We start from the raw sequence: 24,596 nt of genomic DNA on the forward strand, positions 1-24,596 counted from the left end.
TCGGAGTTGATGGAGGCATAATAATCCTCCATCCACTCAGATCTGCTGTCAGCAGAGCACAGGGCAGCACTGTGCACAGCATCCTCTGATTCAGTATCTCTTCCCTCTGCATGCAGACACTGAACTTTTCTCATAGAGATTCATTGATTCAATTCACAAGCCAGGGCTGTGTTTGAATCATGCTGGCTCTGCCCTTGATCTGCCTCTTCGTCAGTCTTAGCCAATCCTATGGGGAAGCACTGTGATTGGATCAGGCTACCACATGTCAGCAGACTGCTTGTTTTTCTGAGTCTAACAGCATGCAGATTTACATCTTCAGGCTTGAATACAGTAAGATTTTTACTATATTTATGGAGGCATGAGGGGCCCAGGGGGGCTAGATGGTGGTGTTAACACTATAGGGTCAGGAATACATGTTTGTGTTCCTGACCCTATAGTGATCCTTTAAAGAAGACATCCCAGGGTATTTCGAAACTTAGCATGGGATAATTTTTCCGCTAGCTTGTACCAAGTGTAATACGCATTTTTTCTGACTTTTTGACACACAAAGTGAGTTTGCACAGTATATTTTGCAAACCTTATGTTTGCTATGGCTGTATAATACTTTATATGTTTCTCAGATATGTCATCTGAGTCCAAAAATACCCCCCCGTATGTACCTTTGCCAGGTATACAGTGATCTGATTTTTTAGAACTCCTGAGGGTTAACTTTTATCATTTTTTTTTAACCCTCAGGGGTTCAATTTATTTCATTGTGTGTTGAAGGGGCACATTTGAGACGCAGCCATTCCGTTTTTTTAACTTTGAAGTTCTATGCTGTGTCCATGTTCCATTTTGGAGTAGTTTAGCTGACTTCTTATTCAAACTACCCCACAAACACATACCATTTTTTAAAGAATACCCCATTTTTTAAAAGGCATATTTTGGACCTTAGCATATGATAATTTTTTCTCTAGTGTGTTGCAGGTGTAGTGGCAATGAGCATTTAATAGTTTTTTTTGAACTTTAAAAAAAACTTTCTTCAAACTTTTTTTTTTACATTTCACATTTTTATAAACTTTTTTTACCGTTAACCCCTAACTAGCAGTAAGCAGCACTAACCGGAAATTCCCCAATTTCCCATAACTCACCCACCCCAGCTAGCAAAATATATAATTAAAAATATTCAAATTAATTAATTAAATAAATTGAACCTTTGCGGGTTAAAAAAAAAAAAAAAAAGCTAAAAGTTAACCCTCAGGAGTTATAAAAAAAAAAAAATCAGATCACTGTATGAAACTGTGATCTGTATTTTGATCACTGTAGGCAGTGATCAACTGTCAGGGAAGGGGTTAATTTGTATTAGGACTGGGTAAAGGGGGTGGGTGTTTTTTTTTTGTTTTTTGTGTGAAACTTTTTAAAGCTTTTTACGTTAAGTAGGATTTACGTTAAGTAGGCAGGGGATAAAACTGTGCACATTTCTGAAGGTTCTGTTCGCTTGACACAAATGTACATATACAAGCTTAATATAAGTAGAGTGAGCATAAACGATTGTCAACTGCATTGCCTCAAGTTACTGTATATTCTAAGCTAACATGTCAGCAAGAGAGGCTCAGCGGTTTGTCAAAAAAAAAAAAGTTATAAGATTAAACTAAAGGTTATAATATGTCGCGCGCGTATTGATGATGAGCTGTTGCATTAAAATTAATAGCACTAGTATGGAGCTCGTAGTATAAACAAGGGAGGTTAACTATGCAGCTATGGTGCTGTAAGGTAGGTGTAGCAACTGTGGCTAATCCATAGCTTAATACAAGACAGCAGCAGCTGAGTGAGTGCTAGGGGAGACAGGGTTACACATGGCTGCCCCAGAGTGATAGTCGGGCCTCTGGTAATATAACAAACAGAAAAATTAACATAAAAGAAGAACCAAACGCTGTAATAAAGAATTGTGTGGGTCCATTTGAGGGATATGAGGCTGGGTGTCAGTGAATACCATGGATTATGAGTGCAGGTCTGTGTTCAGAGTCCCGATCAGCTCACGCCTGTTCTGGTCGGAATAGAATAAGCGGAGTATAAGAAGCTTTTCTGGCTGAAGTTAACAAAGTCCGATGAGGAAGTCCATGTGTGCAACAGTCAGTTCCCAGAGGCAAGCGGCGACTGTGGGGTCTCGCCATCGGTCTTTCTAGCCGATGCCCATGAGTGGGGGGTCAGTACCCCAGGAGTGCAAAAGTTGGACGTGTTTCTTGCCGTCGGTGCTTGACTCTTTGAAGGTTCCCCTGGGCTGAGGTTCCGTTCCAGCAGTATTCCGTGGAGTGGTTCGCCGTGCGTCTCCCCGGTTTATGGTTGTAGCTTGGAGGGGCAGGGTCAGGCTCCGCCGAGCGACGGTTCTCAGGTCAGGTGAGTAGCTGGCGTGAATGTCTGGTTTGGTGGCTCGTGCCTCCCTGATGTGGGGGCAAGCGCGGTCGTCCGCGTAACATGGTGTGGCTTCCCGCCCGTGAGAGCGGCGGTACTTGCGTTGCCTGGCAGCCTTCCCGGATACCTGAGGTGGGTGCCTGTAATGGCGCCGGCGGGTCACTGGACGTATCCATGTGGCCAGTAACTTTGCTGCCTGGCGGCAAGACATTCCGCGTTCACGCAGCATATTCCAGAGGCTTCTGCAAAGCCGGTCAAATTCTCCCAGGGGGTGCGTGGATGGCAGGGCGTGTGTGCTCCGCTTTTGAGGTTGAGGTTCCTGCTGGGCGGCCATCTTAGCTGAGTTCCGGTGGCCTGGTGGTTGCCGCTTCGGTGTTGCCACTGTGTCTCAAGCCTAGACTACCGGGATATCCCTCACCGGTGGGGGGGGGAGGAAGTGTACCTGGGAGACCTCCGAGCAAGTAGCTGCAGGCGGCGTGGATGTCAGGTGCCTCCCTCGCTTCGTCTGAGTAGGCCTCAGGTCTATCCCCGGCCAAATGCCACCGATTTCGGTCGGGATTATTAATGCTTGGCTTCTGCGTTTAGGTGCTTATTGCTCTATGTCGTGTAATCGTCGATTTAATGGGTTGTTGCCCAATTTTGGGCCGATTAAGAGCGTTTCAGCACAGAGCTCGTCTCATGTGCGACCTCTCTGCATGGCAGCTTGGCTCCGCCCTTATTTTATTTTTTTAATTATAATTTGAGGTACTTGCCTTACAACCCAGGCAGACAGTCCAGAGAATTTAATTGGCAAGCCCTATATTTAACCCCGTAACTTTACAAAACACCATAAAACCTTTACATGGGGGGGTATTGTTATACTCTGGAGACTTCGCTGAACACAAATACGGGTGTATTAAAAAGTAAAACTTATCACAACGATGATATCAACAGTAAAAGTGCAAATTTCGTTTAAATAAATAAATGCTAAAAACAAATAAAAACGCTAACATTGGCCAGTGTTTGTGACTTAAGTGGCTACTACAAAATACTGGAAATACCCTATTTTGAATACCCTGTCTACATTTGAAAATGGTATGCCATGATGAGGTTAATTCACATTCCTGGGCTACTATATGGTCTCAAAAGGCAAGATAGATCCAGCAAACCAATCTGGCAAACTGAGTTGGGCAAGCCCTATATTGACCCTGTACATTTCCAAAATACCATAAAACCTGCACTTGAGGGGTACTGTTGTACTGGTGAGACATTACTCTACACCAGTGGTAGTCAACCTTTTTCTACCTACCGCCCACTAATGCATCTTTCTTGATGGAAAAATTTGCTTACCGCCCACCAGTTTTCGCGCAAGTACAGAATATTTTTTAGAAAGGAGGGTGTTTTAAAAAAAATTAATGTGCGTACATTCATCTTTTTATTTCTACTTTATGCATGTTTATAATGTTTTTAACTTTATAAAGTTTAATGAGAAAACAAAGTAAATTGAAATTATCTTTACTAGTGATTAATGAGATCCTTGAGGTTGATGCTGCAAGACTAAATATTTGATATCTGGTTCGATTTTCGTAAGGAACAAACAAAGGTCTCCTCTTTCGGTGATATTCAGACAATTTCTCTGTTTGCTCATAATATGATTTCTCATATGTGCATCAGCTCCCCTCCTCAATTCCCCTCCCCACTTTGTTTTCCCCTTTTTTCTATTTTTTAACCTTCCTTATAGCAATGCCCAGTAGGAAGGCTGAGCTAGGTAGCCCACTTACTATTATTAGCCAACAACAATTCTCTCCTTTTCCTTCTTTATCCTTTTTTACAAGTACTCTACTCCTTCTTTCTCCTATTCTACAAATACTCTGCTCCTTCTTTCTTCTATTCTACAAGTACTCTGCTCACAGACAAACACATACACACACTCACATACACATACACTTACAGACACACACACACTCACAGACAGACACAAACAAATACACTTACAGACACACACTCACACATACACTCACAGACACACACACATATACTTACAGACACACACACATACATACTCACAAATACACTTACAGACACACAAATTATTAATGTTTATGTCTCCTATCTTGAGAGTTGGTGTGGATCTGTCCCTGGTGTCCAGTGGGGCTTCACTTCGGCGGGCGGCAGAGTTCTAATCCGAGGCGGCAAGGGAGCTCTAACCTCTCTGCTCTGCTCCCTCGCGGGCTGTCTACTGAAGCCAGGAGCCGGAATATGACGTCATAGTCCGGCTCCCGCGGCATCAGCAAACATCGCGCGAGGGAGCATAGAGGTTAGAGCTCACTCGCCGCCTCGGATTAGAACTCTGCCGCGCCGGGGGGTCCAGAAGGTGGCCTGGCAGGAGGGAGCGCTTCCTTCCTGCCGGTCACTGAAATCTTGCGCCCCCAAGCCGCTCACGCCCGCCCGCCCGCTCTAAAAAGGAGAAATCCTCTCAAAAAGAGGATTTAGCCACCGAAATCCCTACCGCCCATCTGGAATCCTGAAACGCCCACTAGTGGGCGGTAGGGACCAGGTTGACAACCCATGCTCTACACAAATATCAGCGTTTTAGAGCAGTGAAATACATCGGGTGCAGGAAAAACACAATATGTGTGTACACAAACCAAAAAGTGCAGTTAGTGCAAAGTAAGATATTAGCAGACAGAAACTTCCCTGCACAAGGTGAAGCTTCCAAAGGTACCCCCAAAGACTTCCTCCTGTCTTCCACAAATTATATGCAAAAAATCATCCCCTATTTTTTGCAAGTAAAATATATTATACTGATGATATCGGTGAAATGGCTGTTTGTGTGAAAAATGCAAAAAACAAATCTAAACGCTAATTTTGGCCAGGGTTTGTGACTAAGTGGCTACTAAAAAAGACTGGATATACCCCATTTTGAATACCGCGGGTTGTCTACTTTTACAAATGGTATGCCATGATGGTGTTAATTTTCATTCCAGGGCTGCCATACGGTCTCAAAGGCAACATAGGCCCAGCATCCAATCTGGCAAATTTCTTTTTTTAATGATCATTTTTCTTTGATTTTATCACATAATTACTTACAGATTACTTAACATGTGACATTTGTATTACCACAATCATAAATACAATTCATAATTACAATTTATAGATATTATCTTTCATGTAGTCAATACTTAAGCAACATTCTCTAAAACCATATAACAATTACATACATAACATTACAAAACAAAAACATCAATTTTAATTCAGAGCAGGAGAGTTTTTATCTTATTTTAAATCTAACAATTTAGTCTTTTTTATTGCAACAAGTGTTTTAAAACCTTATAGTTTATCCAACCATGTTTCAAATATACTTTATTTTTTTTAAATAATAGTTTGATAAATCTTTTTCCATATATAGTTCGTATTTAATTTGATTAATGAGATTATTTTTTTGAAAAGGGGAAGATCATCTCCAATTTCCAGTAATAGTTATCTTAGTAGCCGTTAAACAATGGATAGCTAAGCATATATGGTTTGCAGTTGGTACATTCCATTTCAAATGGAGAATTGATATTTCAGGTCCCCACTTTAACTTATTACTAGATAACAATCCAAAAATGCTGTAAGCCCAAGTCCATATGGGTTTGACCAAAGGGCAAGCCCACCAAATATGGATATGGATAGTTGATTTCCACGCCTTCAACAATTTGGATTATAATCCTGATACATTTTAGATAACCTAGTAGGAATTAAATACCATTTATACATGATAATAAATTGGCACTCAGTTAGATTTAAACAGTGAATGTTCTTTTAAAGTTGTGTTAAAATAGTACACAATTCTACTTGAGATATATCCAAATCTAAATCCTTTTTCCATGAGTTTATTATTTTTATTGGATTATCATTTAGTGTATATATTAATTGGTTAGCTTTAGAGGTTACTTTGTTAATTTTCCTATAATTAAATATCTGTTCCATATACCGTATATACTCGAGTATAAGCCGACCCGAATATAAGCCGAGGCCCCTAATTTTACCCCAAAACTGGGAAAACTTATTGACTCGAGTATAAAAAGACTAGCGTGGGAAATGCAGCAGCTACTGGTAAATTTCTAAATAAAATTAGATCCTAAAAAAATGATATTAATTGAATATTTATTTACAGTGTGTGTGTATGAGTGCAGTGCGTATGTGTGTATGAGTGCATTGTGTGTGTGTATATATTAATTGAATATTTACAGTGTGTGTATAGTATGAATGCAGTGTATGAGTGCAGTGCGTGTGTATGAGTGCAGTGTGTGTATGAGTGCTGTAACTTACCTGTCCTGCAGCTCCTGTCAGCTCTCTCCTCCTCCGCGCCGTCCGTTCAGCTCTTCTGTCAGCTCCCACTGTAAGTCTCGCAAGAGCCGCGGTTCTCGCGAGACTTACACTGGGAGCTGACCGAGGTGCTGAACGGACGGCGCGGAGGAGGAGGGAGCTGACAGGAGCTGCAGGACAGGTAAGTTACAGCTCTGCCAGCCCCCACAGCCCCCAGTCTGTATTATGGCAATGCAAATTGCCATAATACAGACTATTGACTCGAGTATAAGCCGAGTTGGGGTTTTTCAGCACAAAAAATGTGCTGAAAAACTCGGCTTATACTCAAGTATATACGGTAATCAGTTATTGGTGAAGAAGAATTAATTACATTTACATTACAAAGTTTTTTATTCTTAGATATGTAAAAATGTATTTATTGGAGATTTGATAATTCTCTGCAATTTTTTGAAATTATTCTAATTTATCTTCCTGAATGATATTGGATAAAGTGATTTCATTTTTATTTTGCCATTTTCTTAGAGATAAATCTTTAATATTATCTTCTAATGAACTTAATCTACATGTTTTTGGATTTTTTTCTTTTAAGTCTAAAGCTTTTTTTTATTTTATTGCAAATTTCAATGTGCAAACATGGAAAAGGGGAAAGCCCTACATTTGACCCCTGTACGTTTGCAAAAACCCATAAACCTCAGGAGATGTTGCTTAACATTGGTAACACATAACAGGAACTAAGAATCCGTGCCTAAAGTACAATGTGAGAGGAAAAATAACACAAAAAAATAACTACCCAAAAGTTTGACAAAGACTGGTGGTAGTATTTAGTGCATGGGAAGTGTTAAAATACCACCATTTGAAATACCCTAGGGTGTCTACTTTTCAAAAACATATGGTTTGATGGGGGTAAATTACATTGGACGGCTTCAAAAAATGTCCCAAATAGGACATGGGTGCATGATGACCACCACAGAAAATTCAAAGTTGGGTAAACGGGAATGCACACCCTCTAAATAAGGTCTTTTAGCCCGCAGAGAACCTGACACACCTATACACTGGTGGTATCACTGTACTCTGGAGATGTTGCTGAACACATATTGGGGTGCTCTTTGGCAGTAACCCATAAAGTTCTCATTACATCTATTCTTAAATTGCTATGTGTGTCAAAAAAATCACCAATTTTTTTTTTTTTTTTAATTTGGCATAGATTGGTGGTAAAATGGTTGCATGAAAAGAGTCAAAATACCACAACTTTAATACCTTAGTTTGTCTTCTTTTTAAAAATATGTACATGTGAAGGGTTATTCAGGGATTCCTGACAGATATCAGTGTTACAATGTAACTTTTGAAAAAAAAAAATGCTACTTGTACTTATTGTTAACATGTTAACATTGGGTATTTCTAAACTCAAGACAATTTAGAAACTATTTAGCACAGGTGTTTTTTTGCAGTTGTAGATGCATAACAAATTTTGGGGGTCAAAGTTAGCAAAAGTGTTTTTTTTTTTTCATCATATTTTATTTAAAAAAATTATAGCAAATTATATGATTCAAATAATAGTATCTTTAGAAAGACCATTTAATGGTGAGACAGTATATAATATGTGTGGGTACCGTAAATGAGTAAGCGGCAAATTACTGCTAAACACAAACACCGCAGAAATGTAAAAACAGCCCTGGTAACCGTAAGAAAATTGAAAAACGGTCTGGTCTGAGGGGTTAAATCATCTGTTGAGATACTTTTTATCCATTGCTTAGGTGCTAAAACCACATTAAGAGGAGCATTTTAAACGGACGCTATAGGCACCCAGACCACTTCAGCTTATTGAAGTGGTCTGGGTGAGGTGTCCCAGGCCACCTAACCCTGCAGTTTTAATTATTGGAGTTGTTGATAAACTGCAATAATTACCTTTTAGGGTTTACTCCACATCTAGTGGCTGTCTACAAGAGACTTCCGGGTGGTTAGGTGACTATTGGTCACCCAACTGATGCAGGATGTCCTCACACTATGCATGAGGACATCCAGCGTCACCCAAAACCCTATAGGAAAGCATTATACAATGCTTTACTATGGGGGAAGTCCTAATGCGAGTGTGGTAACGTGCAGAAAGGTTTCCCTTTCTTTGTTTGCAAGATAACTGGTAGTTTGAGCGAGATGTTGAAATGTTACTTTTTGATACATGTATCTATATACACGGATCAGCCACGACATTAAAACCATTGAAAAGGTGAAGTGAATACGATTGATTATATAGTTACAACTGCAACTGTCAAGGTTTGAATTTTTTATGTTGGGAGCAGGAAAAATGGGCAAGCGAAAAGATCTGAGTGACTTTAACAAGGGTCAAATAGTGGTGGCTAGACGACTGGGTCAAAGCATCTCCAAAATGGCAAGCCTTGTGGGGTGTTCCCGTTATACATTGGTTAGTACGTACCAAAAGTGGTGCAATGCTCACTAATGCACGTGGGAAATTAAGGCTAGCCTCTCTGGTCTGATCACACAAAAGAGCTAATGTTGCTCAAATGGCTGAAAAACCTAACCTAATACATTGCATCGCAGTTTGCTGCATATTGGCCTGTCTAGCTGCAGACTGATCAGAGTTCCTGTGATGACCCCTGTCCACTGCCAAAAGCACTTTCAATCTGAGTGTGAGCAATGGATGAAGGTTGCCTGGTTTGTTGAATTATGTTTTCTTCTAGATCAGGATGGCCAGGTGTGTACATTGTTTACCTGGGGAAGAGATGGCAGCAGGATACACTATGGGAAGAAGGCAGGCCAGCAAAGGCAGTGTTATGCTCTGGGCAATGTTATGTTGGGAAACCTTGGATCCTGGCATTCATGTGGATGTTACTTTGACACCATGCACCCATCTAGCGAATGTTGTAGACCACATACACTACTTCATGGCAATGGTGTTCCTGGATGGCAGTGGCCAACAGATTCCCCAGATCTCAATCCGAATGAGCATATGTGGGATGTGCTGGAGCGAGCAATCTGATCTATGGAGGCCTCACCTCGCAACTTGCAGGGCTTAAAAGATCTGCTGCTAATTTTTGTTGTCAGCTATCACAAGACACGTTCAGAGGTCTTGTGGAGTCCATACTTTGCATCAGAGCTGCCGTGGAAGCACGGGGGACCCACATGATATTAGGCAGGTGGTTTAAATGACGGCAGATATACAATTATGCATTGCAAAAAGTGGGCTTTAATGCCTCAGGGTGGCGTGGTACACCATGCAGATCGCTGGCCCTCCCGCCACGCCATACTTACCCTCTGTTTTGATCCGATTCGGGGGGAATGCCTGACAACCAAGGCAACACCCCTGTGGATAATTATGATCACATGGCCGCAGTAGCAGGCAGTTCTCCAAGCTAAAAAATAAAGCTCAAAACACACACACACCGCACCCCACTCACAATAAAATGTGACCCGAAGAAAGTTCATATCCTGAACTGAAACGTTGATCACAATGGATTGATGTATTTTTGCTGATAAGACCCAGAGTGCTTGCTTTTTAAGAAAGCTTTATCTTGTGTTATTGAGCACCAGGCATATAATATTTATATTATATGTGCTTATTTATGTCTTTTTTTTTTTTTCTCTCAAAATTATCTGATTTTATTCATTACATAATGAGAGACCTGCCTGAAAACTCAGGCAGAAAGTCCAGAGAATCTAATCTGCAAGCCCTTTATTTAACCATGTAACTTTCCAAAATACCATAAAACCTGTACGTGGAGGGTACTGTTGTACTTGAGAGACTTTGCCGAACACAAATATGAATGTTTCAAAACGGTAAAACGTATTCATGTTTAAAAAAAAGACTAGCCATACCCATTTTGAATACCCTGCTGTCTATTTTTGCAAATGTTATGACATAATGGGGTTCATTTTCATTCCTGGGTTGCCAATACGGTCTCAAATCAACATAGACCAAGCATTGAAATCTGGCAATTTTCAATGTGTAAAAACTGAAAAGGGGAGAGCCCTATAAATGACCCTGTAAGTTTCCAAACCCCCATAGAATCTGCACATAGCGAGTACTGCTATACTTGTGAGACATTTCTGAATAAGAATGTGTATTTTATTGCAGTGAATCGAACAGTATTATGACATTCACAGTTAAAATGCCATGCAGAACTAAATAAAATTTCTCACACTTTTTTAGATTTTATTCCTGTAACGGACCGTTTCAGCAGACAAGGGGTTAAAATCCGTTTAGGCGATAATCCCCTTTCTGAGAGACAGGCACAGCTACTGCAGAACACCAAACTCCAGAACTGGATACAAAATAGCACTTCAAACTGGAACCTCACGAATAGCTGCTAGCAGATGAATAGGAAAAGCATACATCAGCTTACACTCCTAGCAATCAGTCTCCAACAGCATACAGTGAATCCCCCCAAGAACGAGACAAGGCTCCGTGTTGAGGGTCAAGCAGTGGTCTGAGGTGCTGGCACACCCAGCCTGGTTTTTATTACAGTCAGGTACAAACAGAACACACCCAGGGGGAGGTATAAAACAACCAATAACATAATAGTACAGCCCACAGTTTCCTTCCCCTCTGCTTGGGAGATAATTGAGTTTCCTACTATATCTACTCAATTATCTCCAAGCTAAAACGTACACATTTTTATAACTTTAAAACCATACATCACATTCACATAAAAATACATATCCACAATCAATCCATTCAGGGGAACAACAAATTAAAAAATGGCATGAATCAGACCAGGGGTTCAAAAGTTAGTAAAATTATCTTTTGTTCCCCTGGCTGGCAGCATATCAAACTGGCTCAAACAGGTTTTACAGGGGCCTCTATCCTGGAGACAAAGGGGAAAGTAATCCAATTATCCAGGGCTAGAGGCAGACTCCATTGAGCACATGGTTGCAAAAAGACATAAAACACTTTAAAATACATACAGTCACCTTTAACACGTAACACACAGACATTTCACAAATCCCCTGATAGCTGGGATCTGAACGCACAAAACTACCGAATAGCGCTCAGATCCTATTCACACAGTTCAATTGCCATGGAGCTAAAGTCTTTCCCATAGTCTTTCATTATATGAATAGGCTCCATGGCATAGCTATCTGGGGGTATCACCGCTCACACAGGGCAAGTACCGAATGGCCCCACTGTGTTTAAAGGGCCAGAATGAGTGACATGCACTCTGTTAGGGCCGAATAAGTTTTTTAAAAGGGCCCAATCTCCCAGGGCCATAGTCCAAAGGCAGCAGGCGGGCAACCAGGCTCCTCCAATGCAATGTGGCGAGATTGGTCTCGTCACAATTCCTGTTTAATTATGTTTCATGTATGTGGCGGAACGTGCCGTTCCTTGGGATTATTTAACTTTTCGTACGTTCGGGAGTTATTGTAACCATATCCCCTCCCCCTCTCCCGTACCTCATTAGAACCCTGGAACATCGATTAACATACGCAAAGGTAACAATGAGTGCTATATGACCTTGCAAACGTCGGTGAAACTTTTAATGCTAGCTGCTCCGTGCCCCGAACAGCTAGTAGGCTGCTTTTCGGTTTGTGGTTAAAGGGGAGAGGTTGGCGGCCATTTTGTCTCCAGAATACAGGTAGCGGGACGACGTTGCCGATCCCCTGGAACCCTTTTTATTGGTGAAACTTTGACGCTACCTGCTCCGTAGCCCGAACAGCTAGGAGGGTGCTTTTCGGGAGAATGAGAATATCAACCAGGGGGAGCATTCACTCCCTAAAAGCAAGGGAATACCTTTGACGGTGTTCGTACAGGAACCCCCGGACGGAGACCGGGTGTTGTATCAATTTCCAATCAGTTTTGGGCTTCCACCTCGTGGTCGACTGGTCAGAACTTTACCCTGGTGGCTATTTCAATTCTACTGAATGGATCTGAGCGCTATTTTGCCAACTTGGGCGCTCAGATCAGTTGCTACCTCGAGAACCCCTCTTATGGGGTTCCTGTTGATATTGGGGGTACTTTTGGGGGATTGTAGATATTTCATGTGTGTTTCCCTGTAACTGAGAGGTAATTGAGTTACAGTTTTCGGACTCCATAATCTCCCATAATCCCATAATCTCTCTGTGTATGAATTGAGTGTCTTGCCTGAATAAACCAGATGACTCCCAGAACGATGTCTCGTCTAGTTACTGGGGGAATACGAGCATAATCACACAACGGTTCCAGTCTGGCTGAGAGGGGAAAATAGTGGAGGTAACCAGTCGGGTTACCCAGGTCCGCTACAATGTATAAATATTTGAAATGAAAACCCTGGTTCTCTTGAACAAAATGATATATAATAAGTGTGGGTGCATTTAATATGAAAGAGGTAAATTATGGCTGAATAGACATATAGTCAAATTCCAGGTTTTGTTTTCGTCAGAACTTGTACAGTTGCCTTCATCCTAAGGAGTTAAGTGTGTGTGTGTGTGTGTGTGTGTGTGTGTATATATATATATATATATATATATATATATATATATATATATATATATATATACACATACAGTTGTAATCTCCATTGAATATCAGGTTTATTGTCAATATTTGCAGACTTTCAGCTGTTTGCAATGAATGAAATTTCAGTGAGCACAATAAGGAGCGTACTAAACGCAGACAATTTCAATGCAAGATGTACACCACTACGGACCAAAAAGCAGAAGAAAAGTTTCCTCCATTATGCTCCATATCATATTTAAAAAAAAAAAGCCACAGAAGTTTTGGGGTTCTGTTCTGTGGCGGAATTAAACAAAGCTGGCATTTTTTTTTATTTTTTTTTTCAATCTTTATTTTTGCAGTGCATATTATCACAAACAAGCTCATATTGCCACAACAGCAGGTTCAAGCGAAGAGAGTTACATAGTTACATAGCTGAAAAGAGACTTGCGTCCATCAAGTTCAGCCTTCCTCACATATGTTGTTGCTGTTGATCCAAAAGAAGGGAAAAAACCTAGTCTGAAGCGCTTCCAATTTTGCCACAAACTAGGAAAAAATCCCTTCTTGACCCCAAAATAGCAGTCAGATGTCTCCTTGGATCAAGCAGCTATTACCCAACTAATTAGAAATTATATCCCTGTATGTTATGTTTTTGTAAATATTTATCCAATTGCATTTTAAACATCTGTAGTGACTGACAAAACCACCTCTTCAGGCAGAGAATTCCATATCCTTATTGCTCTTACTGTGAAAAAAAACCTTTTCTTTACCTTAGTTTAAATCTCCTTTCTTCCAGCCTAAATGTGTGACCTTGTGTCCTATGTATAGACCTGTTTATGAATAGATTTCCAGATAAAGGTTTGTACTGGCCCCGAATATATTTGTATAAAGTTATCATATCCTCTCTCAGGAGCTGTTTTTCCAAACTAAACAGATTTAAATTTTTTAACCTTTCTTCATAACTAAAATGCTCCATTCCTTTTTATCAATTTTGTAGCTCGTCTCTGGACTTTTTCTGGTGCCATGATATCTTTCTTTAGAACAGGCACCCAAAATTGCACAGCATATTCAAGGTGTAGTCTTAACAGCGATTTATAAAGAGGCTAAATTATATTTTCATCCCGAGAATTTATGCCCCTATTTATACATGACAAAACCTTACTGGCCTTAGCAACTGCAGATTGAAATTGCATATTGCTGCCTAATTTGTGGTCTATAACAATTCCCAAATCCTTCTTGTGTGTGGTTATCCCTAATTCACTACCATTTAGTGTGTAAGTTGCTTGTGCATTCTTAACCCCGAAGTGCATAACTTTGCATTTCTCTACGTTAAATGTCATCTGCCATTTTAGGGCCCAGTCCCCCAATCTATCCAAATCTCTCTGCAGCAAATCAATATCCTGCTCACATTTTATTACTTTACAAAGTTTTGTGTCCTCTGCAAACACTGATACATGGCTTTCAATGCCTATTTCAAGATCATTTATAAATATGTTAAATAGAAGTGGTCCCAAAACAGAACCCTGAGGGACACCACTTACCACTTTTGTCCAGCCTGAAAATGTACCATTAATTACAACTCTTGTACTCTATCCTTAAGCCAATGTTATACCCAAGAACAAGAATATTTATCTAGACCAATTTCTATTAGTTTGAAGACTAAGCTATAGAGTAATACAGCGAAAACAATATCATGGCATGCAAGAACGGCACCATTTTTTGTTAATAGATTTAAGTTGGGTAGATATGTCTAAAATTTTAACTTATACTAGTCGGGTAAAAACGAGGTGAAAGTTAGACATAATGTTTAATATAAAGGAAGAAATACTATGAGAAGACATGGTTATATCGGTAGCCTTGCTCGGTATGCTGAACTGCACAGTTGAGCTACATGGTGCCTGTTGGGTACATGTGTGTACTAGGTTAAAGAATGCTTGGAATAACATGCTGAATATTATTATTGCCATTTATATAACGCCAACAGATTCATTAGCGCTTTACAATATTATTAGAGTGGGGATTTAACTATAAACAGGACAATTACAAGAAAACTTACAGGAACAATAGGTTGAAGAGGACCCTGCTCAAACAAGCTTACGGTCTATAGGAGGTGAGGTATAAAACACATTAGGACAGAAAATATCAATCAAATAAGGTGGTATTGAAGCAAAGATGGAGGAGAGAGTAAAGTGCTGCCCTATAGGAGAGAGCAAGAGACAGGTGTGTAAGGTAGAGGTTACTCTGGGAGGCCATAAGCTTTCCTAAAAAAATGTGTCTTAAGGCACTTCTTAAAGGATTGAAGACTAAGGGAGAGTCTGATGGGTGTAGGCAGGCTATTCCATAGGAAGGGAGCCGCCCGCGAGAAGTCCTGCAAGCGCGAGTTGGCCGTACAGGTGTGAACAGTGGTCAGGAGGTGGTCACGGGCAGAGCAGAGGGAACGAGGAGCGGCATACTTATGGATCTGTGCACAGATATAAGAGGGGCTAGAATTGTTCAGTTCTTTAAATGTATGGGTTAGCACTTTGAGTTGACTCCTATAGGAAACAGGAAACCAATGTAAGGACTGACAGAGGGATGAGGTGTGAGAGGACCGACAGGAGAGGAAAATCAGTCTGGCGGCGGCATTCATTACAGACTGTAGCGAGGCGATACGGCTTTTGGGAAGACCAATCAGGAGAGGGTTACAATAATCCATGCCGGAAATTACTAGAGCATAGACAAGCTCCTTGGTAGCATCTTTTGTGAGAAAGGGGCGGATGCGGGCTATGTTTTTAAGTTGGGATTTACAGGATTGGGCAACAAACTGGATGTGAGGCTCAAAGGTGAGGCCAGAGTCAAGTATGATGCCAAGACAGCGTGCTTGCAAGGATGGACTTATGTGGATACCACTGACTTGAAGGGAGAGCGAGAGAGGAGGATCAGTATTAGGAGGAGGAAAGACAAGGAGTTCAGTTTTACAGAGATTGAGTTTCAGAAAGCGGGAGGACATCCAGTCAGAGATGGAAGAAAGGCAAGCAGTGACACGTTGCAGGACGGCAGGGGAGAGGTCTGGGGAGGAGAGATATATCTGAGTGTCATCAGTGTACAGGTGGTAGTGGAAAATGTATCAGAGCCGCTAATTAGTCAGCTAGGATGAGCTAGACAAGCATAGTTATATCGCTGCAGTGAAATGTGCATTTCTATTACAAGAACATTTAAGTATGTAACTTGCTAATGGCTAAGCTTGCTGTAGGCGACGATTATTTGTCAATTTCTTTTTGTAATTGAGGCATATAGTAATTGGTACAAAAATAAGACATATGGAGGTATATCATCAGTTGACATTTCACAAATACACCTGTGACATACATGAATATATACTCCTAAGAAATTGACCTCTTTTTGTTTTTGAGAGGGTTAAATATGCTAGGCTAGTACATGCCGTATAAGTTACTGTTAAAGGGACACTATAGTCAGCTGAACAACTTCAGCTTAATGAGGTTGTTCAGGTGAGAACTGTAGCTCCCTGCAGCCTTTTTCATGTAAACCTGCCTCTCTGCTGTTTCTAACTGGATGGCTGCCCACTTCCTTAAACTAAACTTGACCAAAACGGAAATTCTGGTCTTTCATCCCTCAAGTGTTGTTACTCCTGTGTCTGTCTCCCTCCAAGTCAACGTTGCTACCATCAGCTCCACCACGCAGGCTCGCTGCCTAGGTGTTCTCTTTGACTCCGACCTCTCCTTCAAGCCTCATATTCAATCTATCGCCAAATCCTGTAATTTCCATCTCAAAAACATTGCGCGCATCCGCCCCTACTTAACGCCAGATGCGACTAAGGTGTTGGTCCATTCCACTGTCCTTTCTCGCCTTGACTACTGTAATCCGCTTCTCAGTGGTCTTACGTGCTCCCAACTTGCGCCGTTACAGTCCATAATGAATGCGGCGGCGAGGCTCATCTTCCTGTTCGCCGACACCTCCCATGCCTCACCCTTCTGTCAGTCCCTACATTGGCTTCCTAATAAAGTCTGTCAGTCCCTACATTGGCTTCCTATAAAATATAGAGCTCAATTTAAAATTCTGGTTCTTGCTTTCAAATCTCTACATAATGCTGCTCCCTTATACACAAGTATGTCCCGTCTAGGCCCTTACGATCTGCTGAAGACTTACGTCTATCTTCTGTTCGTACTCCCACCTCTGATGCCTGCTTTCAAGATTTCTCGAGGGCTGCTCCTGTGGAACTCGCTTCCCTCCTCCGTTAGATGCTCACCCAGTCTCCAGTCCTTCAAAAAATCATTAAAAATCCACTTCTTCATAAAAGCGTATCAATTAAACTGTTAATAGCTCCCGACTCTTCTGCAACTGTCACTATTCTAATACTATCCTTACCTTTTTGTGTCATTTTACCCCACTCCCTCTAGCATGTAAGCTCATTGAGCAGGGTCCTCAACCCCTCTGTTCCTGTGTGTCCAACTTGTCTGGTTACAACTACATGTCTGTTCGTCCACCCATTGTAAAGCGCTGCGGAACTTGACGGCGCTATATAAATATCATAATAATAATAATAAAGTAGTAAGTGTACAGCCTGTATAACAGTGTACATTTGCTGTCCCCTCAAAATCCCTCAACACACAGCCATTAATGTCTTAAGTGTTGGCAACAAAAGTGAGTACACCTCTAAGTGGAAATGTCCAAATTGGGCCCAACTAGCCATTTTCCCTCCCTGGTGTCATGTGAATAGTTAGTGTTAAAAGGTCTCAGGTGTGTTAAATTTGGTGTTATCGCTCTCACACTCTCTCATACTGGTCACTGGAAGTTCAACATGGCGCCTCATGGAAAAGAGCTCTCAGAGGATCTGAAAAAAATAATTTTTGCTCTACATAAAGATGGCCTAGTCTATAAGAAGATTGCCAAGACCGTGAAATTAAGCTGAAGCACGGTGGGCAAGACCATGCAGCCGTTTCACAGGACAGGTTCCAATCAGAACAGGCCTCGCCATGGCTGACCAAAGAAGTTGAGTGTACGTGCTCCACGTCATAGCCAGAGGTTGTCTTTGGTAAATATACGTATGATTGCTGCAAAGGTTGAAGGGTTAGGGGCCAGTCTGTCACTGCTCAGACCATACGCCGCACACTGCATCAAATTGTTCTGCATGGCTGTCGTCCCAGAAGGAAGCCTCTTCTAAAGATGATGCACAAGAAAGCCCGCAAACAGTTTGCTGAAGACAAGCAGACTAAGGACATGGATTACTGGATCTATGTCCTGTAGTCCGATGAGACCAAGATAAACTTATTTGGTTCAGATGGTGTCAAACATGTGTGGCGGCAACCAGGTGAGTAGTAGAAAGACAAGTGTGTCTTGCCTACAGTCAAGCATGTAGGTGGGAGTGTCATGGTCTGGGCCTGCATGAGTGCTACCGGCACTGGGGAGCTACAGTTCATTGAGGGAACCATGAATATCAACATGTACTGTGACATACTTGACTGGGCCGCAGGGAAGTATTCCAACATAACGACCCCAAACACACCTTCTAGACGACCACAGCTTTGCTAAAGAAGATGGAGATAAAGGTGATGGACTGGCCAAGCATGTCTCCAGAATTAAACCCTATTGAGCATCTGTGGGGCATCCTCAAACAATGGGTGGGGGAGCGTAAGGTCTCTAACACCCACCAGCTCCGTAAAGTCTTCATGGAGGAGTGGAAGAGGACTCCAGTGGGAACCTGTGAAGCTCTGGTGAACTCCATGCCCGTGAAGGTTAAGGCAATGCTGGAAAATAATGGTGGACACACAAAATATTGACACTTTGGGCCCAATTTGGACATTTCCACTTAGGGGTGTACTCACTTTTTTTGCCAACGGTTTAGACATTAATCTCTGTGTGTTGAGTTATTTTGAGGGGAAATCAAATTTACACTGTTAATTTTGTGTGATACTGTGTGTGTGTGTGTGTGTGTGTGTGTGTGTGTGTGTATATATATATATATATATATATATATATATATTTATATTGTGTGTGTATATATATATATTGTGTGTGTATATTTTTATTATACCGTCATGGGAAAACAAAAGTACACCCTTTTGAATTCTATGGTTTTACATATCAGGACATAACTATAATCTGTTCGTTAGCAGCTCTTAAAAATAGGTAAATACAACCTCAGATGAACAACACATCACTTATTACACTGCATCATGATTTATATAACAAAAATAAAGCCAAAATTGAGAAGCCGTGTTTACATTTTTTTTGTTTGTTTTTATTCTGTTGTCTGAATTTTGACATGGTCCATTGTTCTCCTTCGTAGGATTTACCAGATAGCATTCAAGTTGGGGGAAGAATTTCACCGCAGACTGTTTGGGATTATGTAGACAAAATCAAGGCATCTGGGACAAAGGTATGTGTCTAAATGTTTTTTCAAAATATAGTTAAAATGTCTGACTGTGGTGTCTTACTTGCACTCATGCAACGGTTTGTGATCTAAACATAAACATTCCACTATTTGGTTTGAATAAAAAGTGTATTCTCAAAAGGGAAGGTGGAGATTGCATTTTGGAAATTTAACGGAAAATAAAGACAGTGTTGGGTGCAGCTTTATAGAGCCTTAACCACTATAATTAGTACAACTCAATCATTATTGTAAAATTTAATATGAGTTCATTACTATGGAGTAGCTGAGGAGAAAATAAAGTGAATTTAAGAGAGGAATCATAATAGTATTAAATGTACTGTATAGAATTGTTTTAACCCATTAAGGACCAAACTTCTGGAATAAAAGGGAATCATGACATGTCACACATGTCATGTGTCCTTAAGGGGTTAATGATCTTTACAGGCAAGTACACCTTAAAGTATTGGAGAGTTCCTGTATAAGTTACCTTTTCTTAACCCCTTAAGGACACACGACATGTCTGACACGTCATGATTCCATTTTATTCCAGAAGTTTGGTCCTTAAGGGGTTAATGAGGAGCTACTGGTGGGTTTGGAATGTCGTTCCATAGGTGACTTAGTGAAACATGATTGAGGGACATTTTCTCTAGTTTCTCTATTTAGGAAGACTAGGAAAGGAAATGACTGTTGGAAGAAGGTAATGATAAGCCGTTGAATTTGGATTATTCTTTTATGGTTAAAATCGTCTAAGCTACAAAAGTAGAAAGGACTGTGCACAAAGTCATGAATGTAGTCCGAGGCAGATTTATTCTAGAAGAATCACAAAGTTTTGGCTCACATAGGAGCATTTATCAAGCTGATAAAGCTTAGTTAAGGGCTCCTGTGTGAGCCAAAATTTGATTTGTCTCCATTATATCTTCCTTGAACTACAAGTGATTTGTGAACAGCACTTCCTATTATTGTGTCTGTTATGGAGTGCTATGTTTGTATGTAAAATTTTCTTGTCATAAAGATTGTATTATTTTCTTAAACCCAGCTCATGAAAGCACAATTCTGGTGATTTCAACAATTAATCATACTTAAAATTATACTCTCCGCTCCCAAACAGTTTTCGCTCAATTAAGTTTTTTTTGTGCGTAGGTCGTGCTCCTGCAGTCTCACTGCTCAATTATTTGCCTTTTTAACAGTTAAATCACTGTTGCTCTTTTTCATGCAGCCCTAGCCACCCCTACCCTGGTTGTGACACACAGCATACATGATTTTTTTCAGTAAAATCTTACAGAACAGTGTGCTTACTTTAGAAGTTTTTATCTCTAGGATTAAAAAAAAAAAAAACAGACTGTGCAATATAGGGAGTGTAGGCATTAGATCTCTATGTACAGGCGAATGTGTAGGGAGACTTTGTAGGTCACATAAAGGGGAGGTGTGTCTAGGGCTGCATAAACAATGTGATTTAACTTCTAAATGACAGAGAATTGAATGGTTACACTGCAGGGGCATGGTCTATACACCAAACCCACTCTATTGAGGTAAATTCGTCGTTTTGATTATAGTGTCCCTTTAGCAGCATGTATACTTATGTAACAGCATGCTTACTTGTTTTATTTTACTTTTTTTCTAGGAAACATGCCTAATTCGATTTAGTCCTGTTACAGAGGAAGACCAAATATCTTACACTTTGCTATATTCATATTTTAGCAGCAGAAAACGTTATGGTGTGGTTGCAAATAATATGCGGCAGGTGAAAGATATGTATCTCATACCATTAGGTGCCTCAGAAAAAATACCACATTTCTTTGTACCTTTTGATGGTCCTGGTAAGTTTTTTCTACATTACTAGATCTCATAATTATACCATCATGTATTAACAAGTTGTTTTTTTATTAGCAGTGACATATGCTACATTGAACTATTGGGTGTATTTGCAACATGTTTGTCCAGCATATGGAAGTAAGAATGTTTGCCAGATGTCCATAATAATCATGGACATTTTTAAGAAAAACACATAATCTGCAGTGGCTTTTAACGTATTCATTATTCTGACCTTATAAATATAAAATGTATTTTGGGAACCTCTACTTAAATCTAAAAACTTGGATACTCTGATTTAAATTGGCCCCTTTATTCCGAACTTACCTTTCTTTAATTGCTTCCTCTTCTCTCCATCTCTCAGGATCAGTTCTTAATTTCTTCCCATCTGCTATAGTTTTCTTTAAAACATAAGACAAAGTAGGGACAACTCTCTTATGTACATTTCCTGCGCCTGACCAGCTCTGACCTATTTCCTGTGGGTCAGCTAAATTTTCCCACAATCCTCTTTTTCTCCTTGATCTCGCGATGCCTCTTTCACTATTGCTGAACGTCCTGTCATTTAGACAGAACGCCAGCGAAACTACCTAATTTCATTCTAACAGAGTGAGAACAGTTTGTTCATTTATGTTAGGACGACATTCTGTACTTTTAGGTCAGTTAAAAATTTCATTTGAATAAATTAAATTCCGATCCTGTCCGTGCTCCAGCCTTCTCATTAATGGTCCCATGGTGGCATAAATGGTTGTAAATAGTGAGCCTTACAGGTAACCAATCAGGTAAGGCTTACTATTTACCTATCCGAGCTCTCTTATTGGTTGGCTTAAACCAAACAATCAGAGCACAAATTGCAGGCGCCCCCCCCATTTTCATTCACACAAAGATAGGTCCGGGCACTATATTAAGATAAAAAAATAAGTAACATGGGGGGCTTAGGGACATTTGGGGGTGACTAGGGGGACAATTAGATATAGTGGAGTCGGGAGGGGGGTTAAAAAAAAAAAAAAAGGATTCTGCCATGACAGTGCCGCTTTAAGAGTAGAGGGTACAATTGTGCATTTTTGTATATTAAAAGTGAAACCTTACCATATTTGTATTTACAAAAGTACAGAAAAAACAATATGTGTGTACACCCACCACAGTGTAATAAGTGCTTAATTTATATCAGCAGAAAGAAACTTTCCTGTATAGGATAAGATTTCAGTAGTATCCCAGAAGACTTCCTCTTGTCTTCCACACAATATAAACAAAAAAAGGGGATGGTCTGCTGAACCAATCACAAATAAAACAACATAGCGTATAACTGTGTATATAGGCAAATTGTACAAGTTGCATTCACAAATGGCCACTCACACTTTCACAGAAGTTTGCAAGCCTTGAAATGTTTTTCCTTTTCAGAATAGGAGTTCCAAATCTTCTATCTGGGTTAGGATCTCCATAGATATGTGTGCTCAAGAAGAAAGTATAATAAAAATAAGATGCACGTTCAGAGTGAAGTATAAAACAAGTATTTAATAACTTACATCAAAGTTTAAAATCATCAGTGTAGTCCCTCTATGTCACCACCAGGGGTCCTACGCGTTTCATCCAACAAAATAGGACTTCCTCAGGGACTTGTGTGGTGTTTGACAGGTACAAATAAACAATAACATTCCCCTCCACCCCCCCCCCCCCCCTTATTTTCCTTGTTTCCACTAATCTCAATATATGTTCGATCGAGATTGAGATCAGAAATAAAGCAAACTTCCGGGTTTCGGCAATGGAACGCATGCGTCATCGGACGTCGAACGTGATGACGTCACATGCGGCAATCACGAAACCAAGCCGCGAAAAAAGAAAAACGAAGCACCTGTAGGAAATCACCCATCATGTGGACACAGAGGGGTGTATATAAGGACTGGGGTGGCAGGGGAATGTTATTGTTTATTGCTTGTTTATTTGTACCTGTCAAACACCACACAAGTCCCTGAGGAAGTCCTATTTTGTTGGATGAAACGTGTAGGACCCCTGGTGGTGACATAGAGGGACTACACTGATGATTTTAAACTTTGATGTAAGTTAATAAATACTTGTTTTATACTTCACTCTGAACGTGCATCTTATTTTTATTATACTTTCTTCTTGAGCACACATAACTATGGAGATCCTAACCCAGATAGAAGATTTGGAACTCCTATTCTGAAAAGGAAAAACATTTCAAGGCTTGCAAACTTCTGTGAAAGTGTGAGTGGCCATTTGTGAATGCAACTTTTACAATTTGCCTATATACACAGTTATACGCTATGTTGTTTTATTTGTCATTGTTTTGTTAATATTTGTATTTAGTGGTTTTGATGAGGAAAGATTGTTCTAGTGAACACCTGCTAAATATTTGATTGTCGGTGGACAGTAATTTTTATCTCTCTCCAGAAATGTTTGGGTTCAAGTATGGGCTCTTCCTGGGCCACTCAAGGACATTCACAGAGTTGTCCGTAAGCCATGCTTGTATTGTCTTGGTTGTGTGCTTAGGGTTATTCTGTTGGAAAGTCAACCTTCATCTCAATCTGAGGTTTTGAATGCTCTGGACCAGGATTTCATGACATATATTTGTATTTTTTACTCCCTTCAGCTTTTCCTCAATGCAGACCAGTGATGTTACCACCACCATGCTTCACCTTTGGATATTATTGCTGAGCAGTGTCTGGTTTCCTCCAGACATGACACTTTGAATTTAGGCCAAATAGTTAAATCTTCATTTCATCAGACCAGAGAATCTCTTCAATGCTGTGTCTTGAGTGCAGCAGGCAGTTCCTTTGATATTGTGGCTTCTTCAAACTGCTGCAACATCAAAATTAAAAAAGGCTTATTTCTTAATTTGATCTACTTAGTAGTTAACTCCGTAATATGCTCTCCTTAGGGATTGCCATAAGGATATCAATTACGAAATGAGAGAGCTATCTGCTAAACAGCACCCCTAAGGAATCACTCCAGACCCATAGGTCACTTCAACTAACTGAAGTGCTTTATTGGTGAAGAGGGTGTCCTATTGTTTGTTTGTTTATTATTTTGCAAAAGAATGCAGATTTTTATTAGAAATTACCGTATATACTCGAGTATAAGCCGAGTTTTTCAGCACATTTTTTGTGCTGAAAAACACCAACTCGACTTATACTCGAGTCAATGTCTGTATTATGGCAATTTACATTGCCATAATACAGACTGGGGGCTGGCAGCGAGCGCTTACCTCTCCTGCAGCTCCTGTCAGCTCCCTTCTCCTCCGCGCTGGTCCGTTCAGCACCTCTGTCAGCTCCCAGTGTAAATCTCGCGAGAGCC

General features: G+C 40.4%; 1 protein-coding gene across 2 annotated transcripts in view; it reads left to right on the top strand.

Annotated features, from left to right (window-relative positions):
- The window catches only part of PHF3 (PHD finger protein 3), an 89,105-nt gene that overhangs the window by 60,134 nt on the left and 4,375 nt on the right, over window positions 1-24,596 (top strand). For both annotated transcript variants that reach the window (XM_063442963.1, XM_063442964.1), the window contains exons 14-15: window positions 19,392-19,481; window positions 21,097-21,292. In XM_063442963.1, the coding sequence (XP_063299033.1) occupies window positions 19,392-19,481; window positions 21,097-21,292 (286 nt within the window). The remainder of the gene's footprint in view (window positions 1-19,391; window positions 19,482-21,096; window positions 21,293-24,596) is intronic.

This window comes from Pelobates fuscus, chromosome 2 (assembly GCF_036172605.1).
Source record: "Pelobates fuscus isolate aPelFus1 chromosome 2, aPelFus1.pri, whole genome shotgun sequence".
Classification (NCBI taxonomy): Eukaryota; Metazoa; Chordata; class Amphibia; order Anura; family Pelobatidae; genus Pelobates; species Pelobates fuscus.